Source organism: Eutrigla gurnardus (assembly GCF_963514095.1).
Source record: "Eutrigla gurnardus genome assembly, chromosome: 11".
Classification (NCBI taxonomy): Eukaryota; Metazoa; Chordata; class Actinopteri; order Perciformes; family Triglidae; genus Eutrigla; species Eutrigla gurnardus.
The window spans coordinates 20,535,056-20,553,099 of record NC_139925.1 but is presented as its reverse complement, the minus strand read 5'-3'; the positions used below and the strand labels follow the sequence as shown (position 1 = coordinate 20,553,099).

Sequence of the window (18,044 nt, the reverse complement as noted above, 5' to 3'; positions counted from 1 at the left end):
TGCGTAGAAGCTAATGCTAATACACCTAATATAGGCTGACATCTGACATGCAATGGGAGTCAATTTCACTAGTCATGATGGGATTGGGACGGGACAGGAAAAAAGTCAACGGGAGCGGGAAGGACTTGGAATTGTAATAACAATAGGTCAGGTTTTTTCAATTGTTTTTAAATGAAAGACTCCGGCTAAACACGGGAGCAGGATGGGATCGGAGTCATTCTTCTGGGATTGGGAAGGGACAGGATTATTTTTGTGGGAGTGGGATGGGACAGGAGTGATAATCTACTCCCGTCTCACCCTCACCTACCCCTTTTACATTACAACAATAATACAGCAAAAGATAGAACAAATTTCCAATTATTACTATCATATCAGTGAACTTAAATTTCAGCCTCTCATTTTAGAAAAAATATACTCACAAAAAAAGAGAATCACACTGTGCACAAATCTGAAAGTAATAAAACAGTATCTGTAAACTTAAATTTCACTAATGACATGAAATTGTGTATTGACGACATCAATGACATGTGCTCTGTTATGTCTATGATAGTGTCATGTCTCATCACCCTTCAAATAAAGTGTTACTGCTAACGTTAACGTTAGGGAAGGAAGCTGGGATACACACCATAATTTGACCAGTCAAATTTAGGTAATTTTGGAATTTCTATGTTCTGTTCTAAATAGGTAATAAGACTACAGAGGCCCCAACTGCCAAAGCTGCCATGGACACTCTGAGAAAGGAAAGGGACAAGTGGAAAGCACGTGCTGAGTTCCTGGAGGAAAAACTTTCAGATGTCACATCATCAGAACATGATATTTGCAGGACTCAGCTCTCTGATGGTGAGTGAAGATTCTAGGCTACTTTAAATATTATAATATATAAATATTATAAATATATATTTAAATGAAATGGTCTTGGCATATTAGAACTGATATAAAAGAGTGAGTGTGAATATGGCTGAGAGAAAAAAAAAATCAATAGAGCCCACACACACACACACACAACACACACTGTGTCTGCATAAACATGCTATTCCACTCATCTAATAGGTGAGTGGAGACTTTCTTTTGATCAAATAAACTATAAAACAAATTATTTTCTGAGCCCAATAGATGGCGCTCTCTGTTCAACAAAGGGTTGAAAGCAATGGAAATATATCGGCCTTCAACCCTTTGTTGAACAGAGAGCGCCATCTATTGGGCTCAGAAAATAAAGAAAATGCTTCACGAAGCTTCAGTTGGACATCACTAGTATTCGTGGAATAAAATTATTATATGCCAGAATTACAGTACATTACTCTCATTGTTCCAAAAGTAATAATGCATCAAAATCTATTATATCAATTACTGACACAGTCAATGCTGCAATATCTTCATCCCAAATATTCCACTTTGAATCTATTTTTGGAAAATATTGGCTCATTTTGGGAAAAAATATGAAACAATTATAATAAACTTTATATCTATGGGTCTGGAAAGTGTGGTGAAAGTGAAAATAAATATCTATTTATTACATTTGTATTGCACTTTTATGAGAGTCTATTCAATGAGGCAAATTTGGAAATGAGGGTAAAATGTATATTAATCTTACCTTTCTACACTGTGTTGAGGTGTCACATGGGATCAGTGTGTCCCGCGGCACATTGGACATTGACATTATAATACAATGATTATGTATTTTATTCTCACCAATCTCATGATTCAAATGATACATTCCTTCTGGTTCTTGTGTGTTTATATTAGTTGGAGGACCAGGAGATGTGGTGACGAGGTACAAGGAAGTCCTTGCCATTTTCAAGACGGGGAAGAATATGGCCAAATCCTTTGAGAAGTATGGAGTAGACAGACTTACTATTGTGAAGACTGCAGCGATTGCTGAGCTCGCAATAACTGCTCCAGAAGAATATGATCAGGTGGAGAAGGGAGGGACGGTGGCGGACTTTGCTAAAAGATGCGAGGAGGTTATAAAGGCCAACCAAGTAATTTCTGCTAAAATAAATAAAATGAAGGATGATAGAAAGCTCCTGTGCACAACAAAGAAAGTTTAGACTAACAGACAGTGGGGAGACAGATAGATTGACTGACAAAGGGGGGAAGACTCATGGACAAACAGGTAGACTGATGGACAGTGTAGAGACAGACATGGGGGGAATGACAGGGATAGACAGACAGACAGACAGACAGTGGGGAGACTGACGGGGATAGATAGACTGATGGGGGGGTCAGAAACAGACTGACGGGGGGGAGACTGACGGGGATAGATAGACTGATGGGGGGGGGGGGGGGGGTGTCAGTGACAGACTGACGGGGGAGATAGTGTGGAAACAGGGGTAGACTGACACACTTAGACTGACACAAGTAGACTGACAGATTGGGTATATAGACAGACGGGTAGATTGACTGAGCGGGAAGACTGATCGACAGGGAGCGAACAGAGGTAGCCTGATATGGCTCTGCAGCATAAACACACACATACACACACTGTGCTTCATGCCCCCTCACCATATTATCATGTTACCAAATAAGAGATGTTCATGTTTGTTGAAAGCTCTCCTCTGCAAGTTAATGTTATGTTACATGTTATAATGTTATCTGTGATAATCTTTTTTATTCTGTTTTGAATAAAATGAGTGAAATTCTTTATGTGATTGCTTCAACTACATTTAAACTATTAGTGGTTAAGTCATGCTTATGAGGCAGTTAAGCATTTATAATGTGTTACTTAAGGGATACATGTGTTACACTTTACAATAAGGGTCCAAATAGCATTCAGTAATGGTTAACTATGGTTAAGTAATGCTTATGAGGCACTCCTGTAATTTATTAAGCTTTATATCAGGTTACTAATGTTAAGTAATACAATATATATTAATGCCCATCCAGGTAACATTTACACCATTAGCGAATGATTAGTAGATGTATTAGGTTGCTGTTTCTTAATGCTTAATCACTCCAAACAAACACCATTAGTAAATGATTACTAGATACATTATTAACATATTAACTAATATATTAATTAATACTAAGTAATGCATACATAAGGATGACTAATTATAGGATGTAACTTTATTAATGCTTATTAATGTATTAATTAACTCTGAGCAGTAGACATTAATTAACTGCTTATTAATGCATTTACTAATATGATAATTGATGTTAAGTAATACATTATAATGGTTATTGAACTTTTATTAAACTGTTAATTCATGCTGAATAATGCATTAAGTAACGTTAATTAACGGACCCTTATTGTAAAGTGTTACCGTGTTGGGTATGAAAATACATCAGTGTGTTGTTGCTGCTTCGTCATTCAGACGGTGCTGGTGCACCAGTATGCTGCAAAAATGCCATTTTGCAAAAGGATTGTTGCGACTTTCATTTTGATGTAGAAGTTCAATAAAATTGTATTTTGTTTACATAGCCCCAAATCACAAATTTGCTTCAGAGAGCTTTACAATCTGGACAGCCTCCAACATCCTCAGTCCCGGGACCCTCCATCGAACCCCGGGGAGAGGAGGAGGGATCCCTCTGCTAGGATGGACAGACTTGTAATACACAAAAACTACAACAAAAGACATCATAGTCGATCCATGTGACAGAAATGTTACAATTAATGAGAGCAGCAACAGCAGAGGTCACAGCAGGCAGGACAACGAGTACATGATTACCTCTAAGAGGACAGCAGCAGTGGATACAATACAGTGAGAGTGACTGAGAGGTGTGTTTCTGGTTTGTGTGGTGTGTGGTTTGACACAATGAGATACAGTGCGCTGTCCTTCTGTATGCTAGATTTCATCAGCCACCCCTCTCCCCCTCCCTCCTTCCCTCCCCGCCCACTGGTGCCCAGGGAAGTGGCATGCTACTTCAGCAGGTTTGCTAGTCGGGGGAAGGACAGCGGAAGGAAAGAAACATAGACGGTCGGATCATCAAAGAGAGCACACACACAGACCGGCAGAGAGAAGAGGACGCATACGACTGCTTCGGTTGAGTCCCGGGAAGACGTTTTCTGTGTGCACGTGCGACTCACACGACTCAGGTGCGCGCGCGGAGAAGATGTTGCGGAATGCGCTGGTGTTTATGTCACGTAAGTAACTTTCTTACCGAATAACCGAAGCCATACAACCTGTAGCGTGCATTGCACGATAAGTCATCCTTACTTATAATTCGTTGGCGGTATCTTTAGTCTGGAGTCAAGTATGCATTACACATGACATGTTTCATCATCCGCGTGAGTGCTTGAGCATGGGGGCCGGGCTTCACGGACTCACGGACTTGGATACGCGTTCCCGTTAAGAGCCCGAAGTAAAAACCAAAGGTGGTTGAGCTACGTTCCGCTCGTTACTTTAAATGTTTTAATCCCTTTTTATTCAATGCGCGATCTGTTTCCGTTTCACCAATCAAACGTAGCCCGGCAGTCACATGACACCAGAAAAAAATCTCCGCGGTCCAGACATCCAGGGGGATCTGTGAGCTCGGTAGTAAGGCCGGCCGCGGGTGCTCTTTCGCGGGCCAAGCCCACAGCCAGGCCTCCCTCCCTCCTCCTGGTCGTCTTTCACCAGATGCACCAAACATCTCTAGCATTACCAGCGGAGCGTAAAGGCTGGTTTCAAAAGCTTTGATATGAAAATGAGTGACAGTCTGACAGAAGAGAATGTTTTGAAACTACTAAATTAAGCAAGTTGAGGATTTATTAGCGTTTCTTGGGGCTGAATTTTGTAAATATTGAATTTATTATTGTTTTAGTTAAAGGGATATTGTTTGGCAATATCTGAATTGGCACATTGATATTTTATATTTTCTCTATTTTACATTCATGCTCTGATTATTGAACCAGTAAATCAGAAGTTACTCAGCAGTAACTCAGTATTTGAGTAGTTTTTTTCACTGAATACTTTCTACTCAGGTAACTGTATTTTGTATGACTACTTTTTACTTCTACCTGAGTAAAACTATTCTAAAGTAACAACACTCTTACTTGAGTACAGTTTTTGGTTACTCTACCCACCTCAGCCGTTCACCATTCTTCAGTTTGTGGGATTGCTCTACATTGGAGATTCATTAAACACCATGTTACAGGCAGTAGAATGCTTTCATGTAAGTTTGGCATCTCGGTCATGAAGACGAACATAATAATGCTCACATGATCTTTGCTAAAACAACGTTATCTGAGCAGCAGTTTTCTCTTGTGTTTCTTCTTCCCCCAGTTGTCGTCATCGTGAAGGTTTGCAGTGCTCAGGAGGACATTCCCTGCTCCGTCACTCAGGATGGTGGAGCGACTCTGTACAGTATACCGAAGTTCAAAGCGACGGACTGCTTCTACCATTGGATGAACAGCACTGTGAGTCAGACAAGCCGGGATGGTTTTATTCTGACGTGATACATGTCTGTGTTAAAACAATCACAGGGCAAAACACTATGCATACTTTCTCATGGTAGACATGATTAGCCTGTGATAGCACTGGTGTAACTTATTAATATCAGTGATGAACCCGTGCAATGCACAGGCACAATGGAAGTCCCGTGATTAGGACCAAAAAAATGGTGAAAAACAACTTTTTGACAGGTTAATCTTTCCAACTTGGAAAGATTAACTTTTTAGATAAAAAAAAAAGTTTGAAAGTAATGTCAGGTGACATTTTTGTTGCTGTTGTAATATTCATTTTGACCACAAGAGACTAAAAGCATTCATGTTTTCTTCCAGGTGAGTTGTAATTCACATAACTTTACCTACGTGTTATGTCCTATTCAGAAACACTATCTGTTATATTACTTGAAATCCTCATAACATACCGATAGCAATGAATACATGAAATGCTCCGACATAAAATCAAATAAAAAAAATCATCTGTGGCTGTGGCAGGACTGTAAAATCCCGTTCAATCAAAAAAGTCAGGCTGGAGAAAATAATTGGACGGCCTACTTACGTCAATGCTTACTTCCTGATTCCTGATTGTGTTCACTTGAGAAATGAAAATGTGAATGAAAGTGAAGTGTGAATAACATCATTGTCTCACTTTTCTATTTGTTTCGCAAACACTGAGGTGTTGTTCTTATTGAGGCTTTGATTATGCGTCACCACTTCCTGTTTACAGTCACTCATGACTGAGACAGTTGCAACATCAAAGACATTTTGCACCAATGCACTTTTCATTCATGAATACCATCAGGAAGGAAGTAACACATGACATTTTCTCTTTGGTAAATCCCAAACATATTCTAACTATCAGTAATTTCACTTCTATGTCAAGTACTTTGCTACATTCAATTCACATCCCTGCAATTGAGTCTCTTGTGGTCAAAAATAAATACTACAACATCCAATATTTATCCTGAAAATGATCCTGACAAAAAAAAGAATTTCATCGGGAAAAAAATGTTTTTACCCGTTCCTAGAGATGAAAAAAAAAAACAGAAGTTTTGCCAGGAAAAGCTTTCAGACTTCACCTGAATGTATATTTTGATGTTTTATAAATATCACTTCTCAGGGCTCCTGTACACACCTGAATGGACTGCAGCCATTCTTTATGTTAGTGACACCTGCGTTTGACTTTTCTGACAGTTAGTCCTGTTAACTGTAAAAAAAGTATTGCAAGATATCACACATCTTCAGGTCTAGTTCTGTGCAGGAGTGTTTCAGTATAATTTGTGACACGTGAGCTTGTTATGAAGGAGGTGATGGTCGAGGTATCACTGGTCACGGGTCACTGGTCATGTGACCTGGAAATCTGAACCAGTTTGTAAAACTGTTGTGATTTTTTCCATTTGTCGACTGTAGAACCACGTGCTGGCAAATAAGGGGAATGATTTTGACAAGCTGGTGGTGGTGATGAAAAGTGACCGGACTCTTCGTACCTGCAAGTGCTTGGAGTCGGTCCTTTACAGTCGCAGCTGCATCTCTGAGGTATTACAGAGTCAAAACATTACTGCACACCTTACCTGTATTATTCGGACTGGAGCAGGTTATGTGTGATGAGAAGATTTAAGAGCTGTATTTTCCGATGGAAACCCCACATCGGTGCATTGCATTGTGATGAATGTTTCAGTAGAATCACTAATACAATCTATTCTCTCTGCTTAGGGGAGGAAACTGATGGGCATCTGCACCAGTGAGTATCATTAGCTGCCATGTTTTGTCCAAAGTGACTTATATGGTTATTTATTATAACTTTCATTTAGTTTCATTCAGTTTGAAATAATTGTTATTGTTATTTATACAATGTTCTTTAATTACAGCCAACTGCAGTGAAGATGCCGGGCTGAAGAACGGCCGAGGTAGGAACAAACTTTAATAAATCATCTGTTAGTTTATATTTGTATATTATATTAGTTTATATCGGATATCTTAGAAGTGGTATCAGGTAACAGCTCAGGTGTGATAAACATGTGAACTGAGCATAAAAGACAGAACGCGTGAATGAAAAACAATTATGAAATCTCTCACTTGAGTCAAAACCTGAGTGGGCGTTATGTAAAGGTTATGTGCCACCACTTCCTGTTGATCTAGAATGACAGTGCAGATGTTTTGCATCAAAGCACTTTTCATTCATAAATACGAAAGTAAAGCGAAAGTAAAAACATTACATTTACTCTTGTTACTGTAACAAACTATATTTAAAAAAAGTGTTTTCCTTGTATTTAAGAAGTTTTTTTGTAACTCAATGATTGTACTTGTCTGTACTACGCTGCATTTAAGTCACATCCCTTAGCTTGTGAACAAAAGATGCACAACAAGGCAGGAAAATAAATTATGTTGAAAGATTAGCATGATTCTATTTAGGTAAAAAGAGCACTTCTACCCCTGATTTAAAGCTCTGGTCTACGATTTGAAAGATTTGTCAATTGAGCCAAAATTGATCCAGTAGTAGCCATCCGGTCCGCATGGCTACTATTGGATCAATTTTCTGATCCAATCCTCGCTCACTCTCCTGCTCACGCCTCGTCCCGACTCACTTCCACATTTGAAACTACGAGCGGACAAGACGCTTGTTGCCCTGAGCAGTTCAGGTATGGAGGGGAAGCAGAGCGGCAGTAGCAAGCAGCCTCTGCTTGTCCCGCTGGCAAAGGCTGAAAGAAAGAGAAAGTCTGTCACTGAAAAGACAGAAACCAACGACGTAAAGAGGGCTCAGACCCGAGTAAACCTTGGATCATCATTTGAACGGTGGCGAAAGCTCCGCGAAGATATGGATCTGAAGAGCGATGCTGATGCAGCAGGGTTTCTGTTGAAAAGCAGGGCTCTCAAGTCATGCATTTCAACCTGTTCCCACGCCACAGCTAGTATTTCTCACGCAGACAAATTAACGAGATAATTAAAAAAAAACATTTTCTTAATTTACGCAAATAGTTCACCGAAATGTGTTTCTGAAAACATTTTATGCGAGAAAAAGCTATGCAGTTGCTGAATCTGTCTTGATTTTAGATCGATAACGGTCAGTTTAAAAGATTTTCAAGAGCTTGCGGGAGGCGGCGCCCCGTCTCTCGAAACTCGCGGCAACGCGACGGCATTGCACGGTCAGCCAAAATCTCCCTCTGAACTAAGTTAAAAACTTGAGAGCCCTGGAGCAGGTAATCTTTCGTCTTTATTGTGGATGTTGTGACACAGATAACTTTCGTGCCGATGCTGGCTTATGACTGTGAAAGATGCCGTTAGTTTTTCCTGTCTCTGCAGTATTGTCTATTTTATGACGGAGACGTTAGCCTGGACGAGGGGAGGGCGATACGAGCTCGGAGGGGAGGGATTAAGGAGCACAGAGAGGAGGGGTGTGTGTGTGGGGGGGGATGCTTTTTCAAACCTTTCAAATCGTAGACCACAGCTTTAATGCACCACCTGGTAAGCACGCTAAGTTAAGCAAATCAAACATTCCCACAATGTAGGGCTGCATGATTTCAAAAATTAAAAAAACGTCAATGGTGATCATTTTTTTTTTTTTTTAAGATTATTTTTTTGGCTAGAGTGCCATGCACGCCTTTTTTTTATTGATTTTTGTAGAGAGAGACAGTGTGGAAAGGGGAGATAGAGGGGGAAGACATGCGCGAAAGAGATCGCCGGGCTGGGAGTCGAACCCCTGATCTTCGCGCCAAGGCCGAGCCTCCGTACATGGGGCGGCTGCCTTATCCACTGCGCCACCAACCGCCCCCAATGGTGGTCATTTTGACTGTTATTGGGATGTGATTGCAATATTAGAAGGATTTATAATTTTTACATCATTCTCATTGAAAAACATAAAAGTGATCAGGTTGAAAAGTGAGTACGTTGCTTGCAACCTTACAGTTAAAGGGCAACACCACCTACGATAAGAATTCAAATATGTTATTTCTATCTCGTACATTACATACATGCTGTAATATAGACCTAACCATATTTTAAAATAAAGTAAAATAAGACAAGAACATAAACTAAATAAAAAACAAAACAATATTGTTGTGGTAAACCTCAAAGACACAAATCCCTCTAGGAAGGGGAATATATAAGAAAACAAAAGGGACACAAAAATGAGACAAATGCTGGTCGTACCGGTGTGACAAAGATCAAATAAGCTTCTCTCTCAAAGCCAGAAACCCGAGAAGTACGTCTCAAACTTGTGATGTCGTCAAGTATAAAGACGCCTGCCTTTAGCTTAGTGGTGGTGACATGAAGTCATGACTGTGATGTAGTTTTTTTTTATAGCCCAACGTCAGCTTTTTACTTTTGCTGATTGCATTCATGCTTCAAAAATCTAAAAGTATTTTATCACTCTAGTTTCTGGATTTGGGAGATTGTTTGTGTTTATTAATATTTAATTGATCTTCGACCGTAGGAATACCGTATGAATTTTGATTGTCGTTTTCCTTTTAACATCTGTTGTGTGGGGGATTCAAAAGGCACACATGATGATGTGAATGACATTTCTGTCTGCACACACCTGACATTTGGATGAAGAGATCGTTCTCTTGCCCTTTAAGAAAGCGACAAACTCTATTTTTGGTAACCATTAATGATGAAAACATGCTTGACCACATTATTTGAATGAACTATTGCACTTTTGAAGTAAATTAAAAATGTTGCCTCTTGATGGGTAAACTGTCAAACAATCTGTTCTCTTGGCAGAAATTCTGGAGCCATCCAGCAACTGGATCATTGGCATCAGCGTGGGGCTGGTGGGGCTGGGGCTGGGGCTGCTGGGGCTGGGGCTGCTGGGCTACAGGTTCAGAGATGCTTGGAGTCGGTCCTTTACAGTCGCAGCTGCATCTCTGAGGTATTACAGAGTCAAAACATTACTGCACACATTTATTATTTGGACTGGAGCAGGTTATGTGTGATGAGAAGATTTAAGAGCTGTATTTTCAGATGGAAATCCCACATCGGTGCATTGCATTGTGATGAATGTTTCAGTAGAATCACTAATACAATCTATTCTCTCTGATGGTGTTAACAGGTACCTTGAATCACGCTATTAATATATAACATGACCAGCATCTGGTAACATTACCACCATTAACATTGTATGTTACAGCATTACCTCCTGAGAAGAGTCACTGGTTAAATTGCGTTTCTGTTACCAAAAATGAAAAAGACTTTTCCATCCTTTGCCCAGCTGATTCTGATAATTGTAACTTATACTATTGAATCTAATATGAAAGGCTACATTCTGTTTGTTCTACTGATGTGTAGATATGGTTTCAGTTGTGACTTATCAAACGTATATCTTGAAATGGCTGGTTTATCTATTCAAAATAATATAAGGTGAAAGTCAGGAACATCTATTTATAGATACGGACTGTTGTGGATTCGACCACAATGATTGTCATTTTTACAAAGTGTGTTCTCCCCCCCCCCCAAAAACGACTGTGAAACACTAGTCTAGTGTGCTACTTTGTAACATGTTACCCAACACTAAACTTGACCTCGCTGTTCTCACCTGTCACGTTTTCTAATCCTCAGAGGCTTTTACTCTTCGGTGAAGACGCAGGACGACGTGGTTGTCTGATGTGGAGGAACTTCGTTTCACTTTTCTACATGGGACTTAATGGTTTAATTCAAGCTCTTCTTCTGATCTGTTACATTTGTTATAATTAATTCATTTCTTCTTGCACACTTACGGAGCGTACCCACCAAACGCGATGAACGCGATTGAAACGCGCGACAAATGAAATCGCGTCGCGCTAGACGCTCCAGTTTTGACGCCGGTCCAATATGCCAAAAAACGCCTCATCGCGGCATCGCGTCATCGCGTCGAGCTCGCCCAAACAACAACATTTCTTCCGCCATTTAATTCTCTCGTCGATCATGGCTGAGATAACCACCATCGCTGCACTGTATCTACTCTGGAGAAGTTCCCAGCTTCGTCTGCGGGCTAGGCGCCGACGTCGGTTCTGGGTGCATGCTACCCTACGGAGGCGGCGTGAGCTCGGCGAGTTCCACCGTCTCCTGCAGGAGCTGCGCCTGGACGACGGCCGGTTCCAGCGGTACTTCAGGCTGACTGTTGCCCAGTTTGAAGACCTGCTAACCAGGGTACAGGACCGGGAGGTTTAGCTGCTGCTCTGCCCAGAACTGGTGCTTCATAGCCGGCCATAAGCCCCAGTGATAAACAATCGCAAAAAAAAAGATCTCTGTGTGTGAAAGAGCTGGGATTGATATGTATGTATGTGTGTGTGTGTGCGCGCGCGTGCGTGCGCCCCCCAACTTTGATTATGGGCAATATATAATATAATATAATATATAAATATTGTGGCAAAAAGCGAGGGAACACCAGGACGTCCGTACGTCAGCACGTCGGTGACGATCTCAACGCTGATAGGCTGTCGCGGCGCGTCTTCACGCGAATTCGCCGCAAAAGTTCAATTATTTCAACTCGAGCGATGGCGCGATGGCGCGATGAAGCGATGGCGCGATGAAGCGATGAAGCGATTTTTCGCGTCCATCGCGTCCATCGCGCCGCGCTATCGCGTCCATCGCGTCGCCCGGCGCGATGAAGCGTCTAATCGCGTCTTTGCATTGACTTTACATGTAATCTTGTCGCGCGATGAAGTTTCATCGCGTTTGGTGGGTACGCCCCGTTAGATCCACGGCTGTATTATTAACTCTTCATGCCAAAAAAGCTCTTCACAGCATTCCCCTACATTTTTTTGGTAGCATCGTGCTTTCATTACTACATTTTCATATCAGATTTTATACATTTTTATGCAGCTAACTTTATATCACTGTCATGAATTGGCTCTTAGGTGGCAAAATGACTGTTATACCTAGTTTTTGATTGGGTTCCTGCAACACACAGCACTCCCAAGCACTAGCACATCAACACATCAACCAGCACCATCGTCATGTTAACATGCTGCACTGCTGCCAGAAAAAAGTTATCGGGAACGGTGTTTTCATAGGTTTGCTTCATTTTGCAAACACATTGGGCCCTAGTTTTGTGGCGCAGCGCAGGGCGGCGCAGGGTGGCCTTGCGCACGGCCAGTTTGGTGGATCGCCTGCTCCAAGATGGGTGTGGCGGCGCAGCAGGGGAGGCGTCACAGATTCAGCTTGGCGTAGCGGAAGTTTCGTGGCAAAAAGCCTCGCCGAGACTGCGCTGAAAGCTCGCCAGCTCCAACCTGGTCTACTTTCGGCGCAAGGCGCAAATAAAGTCCATTCATTCAAGGCGAATCACAGCTGGCGGAGTGGAAGTTTGGCTGACGGCGCGCAGTGCGCACACGTCACCAAGACCTCACAGGCAGGTTTCCACAGTTCCAGGCACATTTAAATGCAATAAATAATCACAACAAACACTATTTAGTGCAACTCATTGAATCAACACGTGAATTTATATCTATATAGATTGTCCCGTCACATCTGACGTCAGATCAAAGGCGGATGGCACGCGTAACGGAAACTCAGCCTTTCGGACCAAAACATCTCCCTCTCTCTCTCCTGTTTTTTTATAATATGGGCATTGTTATTATTATGATACGCACGCACAGCGCGTGATGCGCGTGGTGGGAGCGGCGGCGCTGCTTCTGTCATCGGGTTGTCAAATGATGGAACTTGCACTGAACCTCCCCTAACGCATTAAAGGTGAGGAGAGGAGCTCATTTGATTGGTGAAGATCTGAATCGGCTGTGTTAATCCCACTCACGCCTTCTCTCCTGCTCGTCTCCCACTCACGCCTTCTTCTCCTCCCTCTTTCCCACTTGCGCGGGTGGGCGAGACGGGAGGTGTGCCTGCGCTAGCCTGCGCGGTGCACGAAATTTGCAAAGTACAGGCGGACACACCCCGTCGGCGTGGCGCACGTGCGCTGAGAGCTGACTGCGCCTGGTCTACGAAACTAGGGCCCATTATATCCAAGATGTTATGCATGAACTATGTATTATGGTTTGATCAGTTTGCCAAAAATCATGTTCTCAAGACTTCTCTTTTTATTCCACTCACGTTAATGCCTTAGTCCCCCCCACCTATTTTGTGTCCTATTGTCGTTTCATTTTATGCATGTTCATGTATGTATGTATATGTATATATATACATTTTATTATTCTATTTTTGCCATGATAATTATTTCACAACCACTAGTTACCAGTCATAAATTGGTGCACAGATGAAAAGTTCTTGAGGCTGTGGAAGCTAAGAGGCTCTCTGCGGCACCAGTGAGTGCACTTTGAGGACAGCCACTAATCCAATAAGATCATTCATAGACTTTTAATTGAATCACATCATGATGATGCCATGTATGATGAGAGAGAAATAATAATAATAATAATAATACAATAACAAGCACAAACCTCAGTAAGAATTGGCTAACCCATTGATCTGTTGGTATTCACATGAACCTGAGCTGTGGAAGCTATTTGACTCCTATTAGAGCACCACAGTGTAGTTTCAGCACCCTGTATCATTACCACATCCCCTTTAACCACATCATCAAACCTTTTGTGTCTGCTGAAGCTCCACTGTGTAAAAATACATATCTCTTTAAATAAATGTTATCTGCCAAGAGCTGATAACATAATGTATTATTATATACAGTATGTATATTTTCATACTTATGGGTATTAAACTCAACATAGAATGAATCTAGAATATTTTGATAATGATAATACATATTTTATACATATATTTAACCTCACCAGGAGGTGGTTATGGCCATTATGAGTTCTTCGGTTAACTTTGTTTGCATTAATCTTTCTCTGTTATGCTTTCACTGTGATTTGCTTTTGTGATTTGATTTGAAAAATTAAACTTCTATTTTAAAGGTTTATGTTGTTGTTTTATTGCTGCGCAACAACAGCAGAGGCATATCATATCACCTGATGAACATCAGGTGATTTCTCTGCCAGGGAGGGACAACGTTGGGTAGTGAGGGTGGAGCCGACGCTCACATGGTGTGAGAGGAGGTGAATCATGCAGGGGGTTTCTGTGCACAACTCTCCAAGATGAAAGAACTTCATGTTCACATGATCACCAAACCGCTTCCTCTCCGGCCACACATTCAAATCTCATCTGAGCTAAACCTTATAAGATAATTACAATAAAAACTGTTGCTGCACTGGTAAAAAGACTGTATGAACATGAGACGAGATGACTTAACAGGAAATGGCAACTGGAAATGCCAAAACACTACTTGACCTCGAAACAGAACAGCAGCATGACAATGTACTGAGAAGTATGGATCACAGGTAGTAAAAAAGAGCAGAGATTTTGTGTTGAGTTTTGTTTATTTTTTTCATTGTGATCTTTGTTCAGCAGAATACCTGAAAAATAAAGAATTAAAACAGACACATGCAAAAAAAGCTGTTTAAGACTGACTGAATGTACTAAACATACAACAGCCTGAACCATAACTGCATGATTGATATTACTCTATTTTTTATATTCACGACAACTTTAGGAAGGTAGCGTGTCATGTGAGGACTTCTATGTCGAGCTCATGTCACGTCAAGACAATGAGACGGGCCATAGGAGGAAGTTATTTCACCCTATTCATGGTTAGGGGTTGCTATACTGTGGGAGTGATCCTTCAGGTGAAAAAGCAGCAGCCAACAAACAGGAAAGTCTGGAAATTCATACTCTAAATCAGGATTTCACAACAACGGAAGGATATCAGTATTTTAAAATAGTGGTGAAAGTTGTTGGGTGTGCAGATTTTAGGACAAAGAAAATAACGTCATGAAAAGGGGAACAGGAATGTCAAGTCATCAGGGGAACCAATGACGGCAAAAGACATTCTGCATGCCTCCCTTTGAGAGGTGTGATAAGGGAGCGCGGAGCAAAACTAACAAAAGATAAGTCAAGGCAGGTTATTCATACAGCACATTTAAAAACAACAAGAGTTGAAACAAAGAGGCACATTATGATTATATCAGGTTATAATCTGCCTCATTTCAGGTTTACACAATAATAAGACATAAAAGGCAATTCAACATAATGTAAGACAATAATGATCCAATAAAAGAATAGTACAAGTGGAAGAAGAAGTGAGGAGAAACTGAATCAAACCGGACAGTATATTGAAAGCCAGTAAGGGGATATTAGACATAAAGAAAATAATAGTTCAAATAAAACCTGTTGCATGTGGTAGAGTGGTTGCCAAGACAACACTGATGATTGCACAAAACAAAGCAGATGTCATGTACAGCTGGGTTCAATGTTTAACTTGTTCACGCATATGCATGCACTTGTGTGATAAAGACCTGACAAAGTCCTCCAATATGACAGCGTTATAAATAATGTTTTCAATAGCTTATATGTGTCTGACAGATGAGTTGGGAGCACATCTTATAAATTATATTCTTTCATGCAGTTGTTTCATGTCACCAAATTTGTTCTCACAGTTTGACGTAAGAGTTGCAACCACGGGCTTCCGTTCAGGTGTCAGGTCTCATTACTCATGATTCAGCGAGTCAAGAAAATCGTGACTCATGGTACAATCCAAACAGGATCAAAAATTAGTGTCACTCGAAGTTGATGTTACATACTGTATTCTTACTAAAATAAGGTCACATGGCTCTTCACCGGGAGGTTCCTCTCTATATGAATGTCTAATGTAAAGTGTGTTGTCATATTAGAAGTTAAAAAACTCATGGAGAAAGTTGTCATATGTCAACTTGAGGTTACTTAAGGTCACCCACAAACTGGATACAGGTTACGATGAGTCAGAGGGTCCTACAGTATCTTGTCGAGGAAGCATACTCTTCTTATGACCATATTTGGAAGACAGTTCCTGTTTGAACTGTGACGTGCTGTTTGTGGTATGAAAACAACCCAGCTGCAGCACATTGACAACAGTTCTCTGAGGAGGATTTGATTTTCACTAAGCATCACTAGACAAACGTATAATCTAACGTCATTTTAAGCCGACAGGTGATTTCTTGCTCTTATTATGCTGTTGTTGTTATTGTGTGTGTGTGAACCTCTATGGTACAGATATGACTAGGGCAGTTTCTTTTGATCGCTGTGAACGCAGAGCCAAAAAAAACCCAAACTATTTCAAAGCACCACACACTGTTGCCAGCTCATGCTGCCCCTTTAAGGGCGTGGCCTTATGGGTAACCTACTGTGTAAAGTAGAGTGTTATGGGAAGTGTAACACCTGCATGTGTGTGAATTAAGAAGCTGCTGCTCCCTCATTGCAGCCAGTGAAGATGAGTGATATTAGTTAGTAAAAGTGTATTAGGTCAGCTCATAAACACAGCACAGCCTCATGAGACGGCCACATGTTATGCCCTCTGGTGAAGACTCCATTAAAGCCTGTGATTGTGGAAAAGATCTTTGAGCCGAGTTGCCCGGACTCTAGAACAGGGGTTCCTAAACTTTTCAGCCCACGACCTCCAAAAAGTGGTGCCAGAGACTGGCGACTGCCAACATCCCCGGAGGTGACTGAAACATAAGAATGCATGCACACAGGACGCACCCACTAACAGGCGGATCCAAACACGGGCGTAACGACAACACAAAAGTTTGTTACTAGGTTACCAACAAGCTTTGATGGTAACTGTTTCTCATAGTAGACACGTGTTGCAGTCATTGTGAAAACACTTCTGTTCAAAATACAAAAACAGACCAGGGCCCTCATTTATCAACAGTGTGTAGAAAAGGTTCTAAAAGGTCATATGAATCAAATGTGTACAGTCTATGTACGGTATTTATCAAACATGCGCACCCTGGTTGTACACTCACCAGTAATCAGCATTTGAATCCCACATGGTCCAAACCACCATGCTCGCACATTTGGGATCATTTGTATTCAGAAATGCCCCCAATTAACCTTATATGGTAAGAAAACATCCCTTTTCCCCCTCATTGGAAAAACAAAGCTGCAAGCAAAGAAGAGAAACTTTTCTGCCACAGAAATGTAGGTGCTTGTTGCTTAAGTTGAATCCAACCACAAGCTGTTTGTATTATTTGTACATTGATGGAACATGCCAGTGGCCAATAAACCCAGGGTGGACAGGACTGTAACAGGAATGGCTTTTGTTTGCTCAAACATTGGGCCCAAATCATCATGGAATAAATCTGCCAATACCACTCTGTGCTCTCACCAAACAGCACATCGTTTACTAAATCTAACAGTAATGCAAGATGAGCCATGTTACATTTTCAAATACCTGTCACAGGTGTCTTTTATAGATCTTGACACCAATGAGGCTACATGTCTGTTCCTAACTACACAAAAATACTAAGTGTGTAATTATTAATTTGTGGATGCTGAGATTGTTTAATGCATGCTGTGACCCTCACAATGCTTTCTATTTGCAGTTTCCCTTTTCTATCACTGCTGTGTGTTGATAAACGATGGTCTGGAATTCCCAGCGAAGGCTCACAGCGCCACGGCCTGGCTCTGGAGATCTGAAGTAAAGTAGCAGAGGGACTCTCACTGCCACTCCCACAGTACAGAGCCAGATTACTCCCACCAAGCTGCAGGCACATCCACACATGTAAGACGTGAGAGAGAGTGGTGGAGCTGGGAAGACACATTCATCATGACTCAGCTCAACTGGAAAAGTAGAATGACAGCATTTTCTGTTCTTTGACTATATTAGACATCGTTTCTATGATATATTATGGTTTCTATAATATTTCCACATTAACATGCTTAT

At 41.2% G+C, this 18,044-nt stretch overlaps 1 protein-coding gene across 1 annotated transcript; it reads left to right on the top strand.

The window, feature by feature from the left end:
- Positions 1 to 3,873: 3,873 nt before the first annotated feature.
- Positions 3,874 to 14,205, top strand: LOC311020922 (uncharacterized protein). Its single transcript, XM_084021188.1, has 7 exons — positions 3,874 to 4,084; positions 5,205 to 5,338; positions 6,776 to 6,901; positions 7,079 to 7,106; positions 7,234 to 7,272; positions 10,085 to 10,232; positions 10,919 to 14,205. The coding sequence occupies exons 1-7, from the start codon at positions 4,054 to 4,056 to the stop codon at positions 10,962 to 10,964; spliced, it is 552 nt and encodes a 183-aa protein (XP_083877314.1). The 5' UTR covers positions 3,874 to 4,053; the 3' UTR covers positions 10,965 to 14,205.
- The last annotated feature ends 3,839 nt before the right edge of the window (positions 14,206 to 18,044 follow it).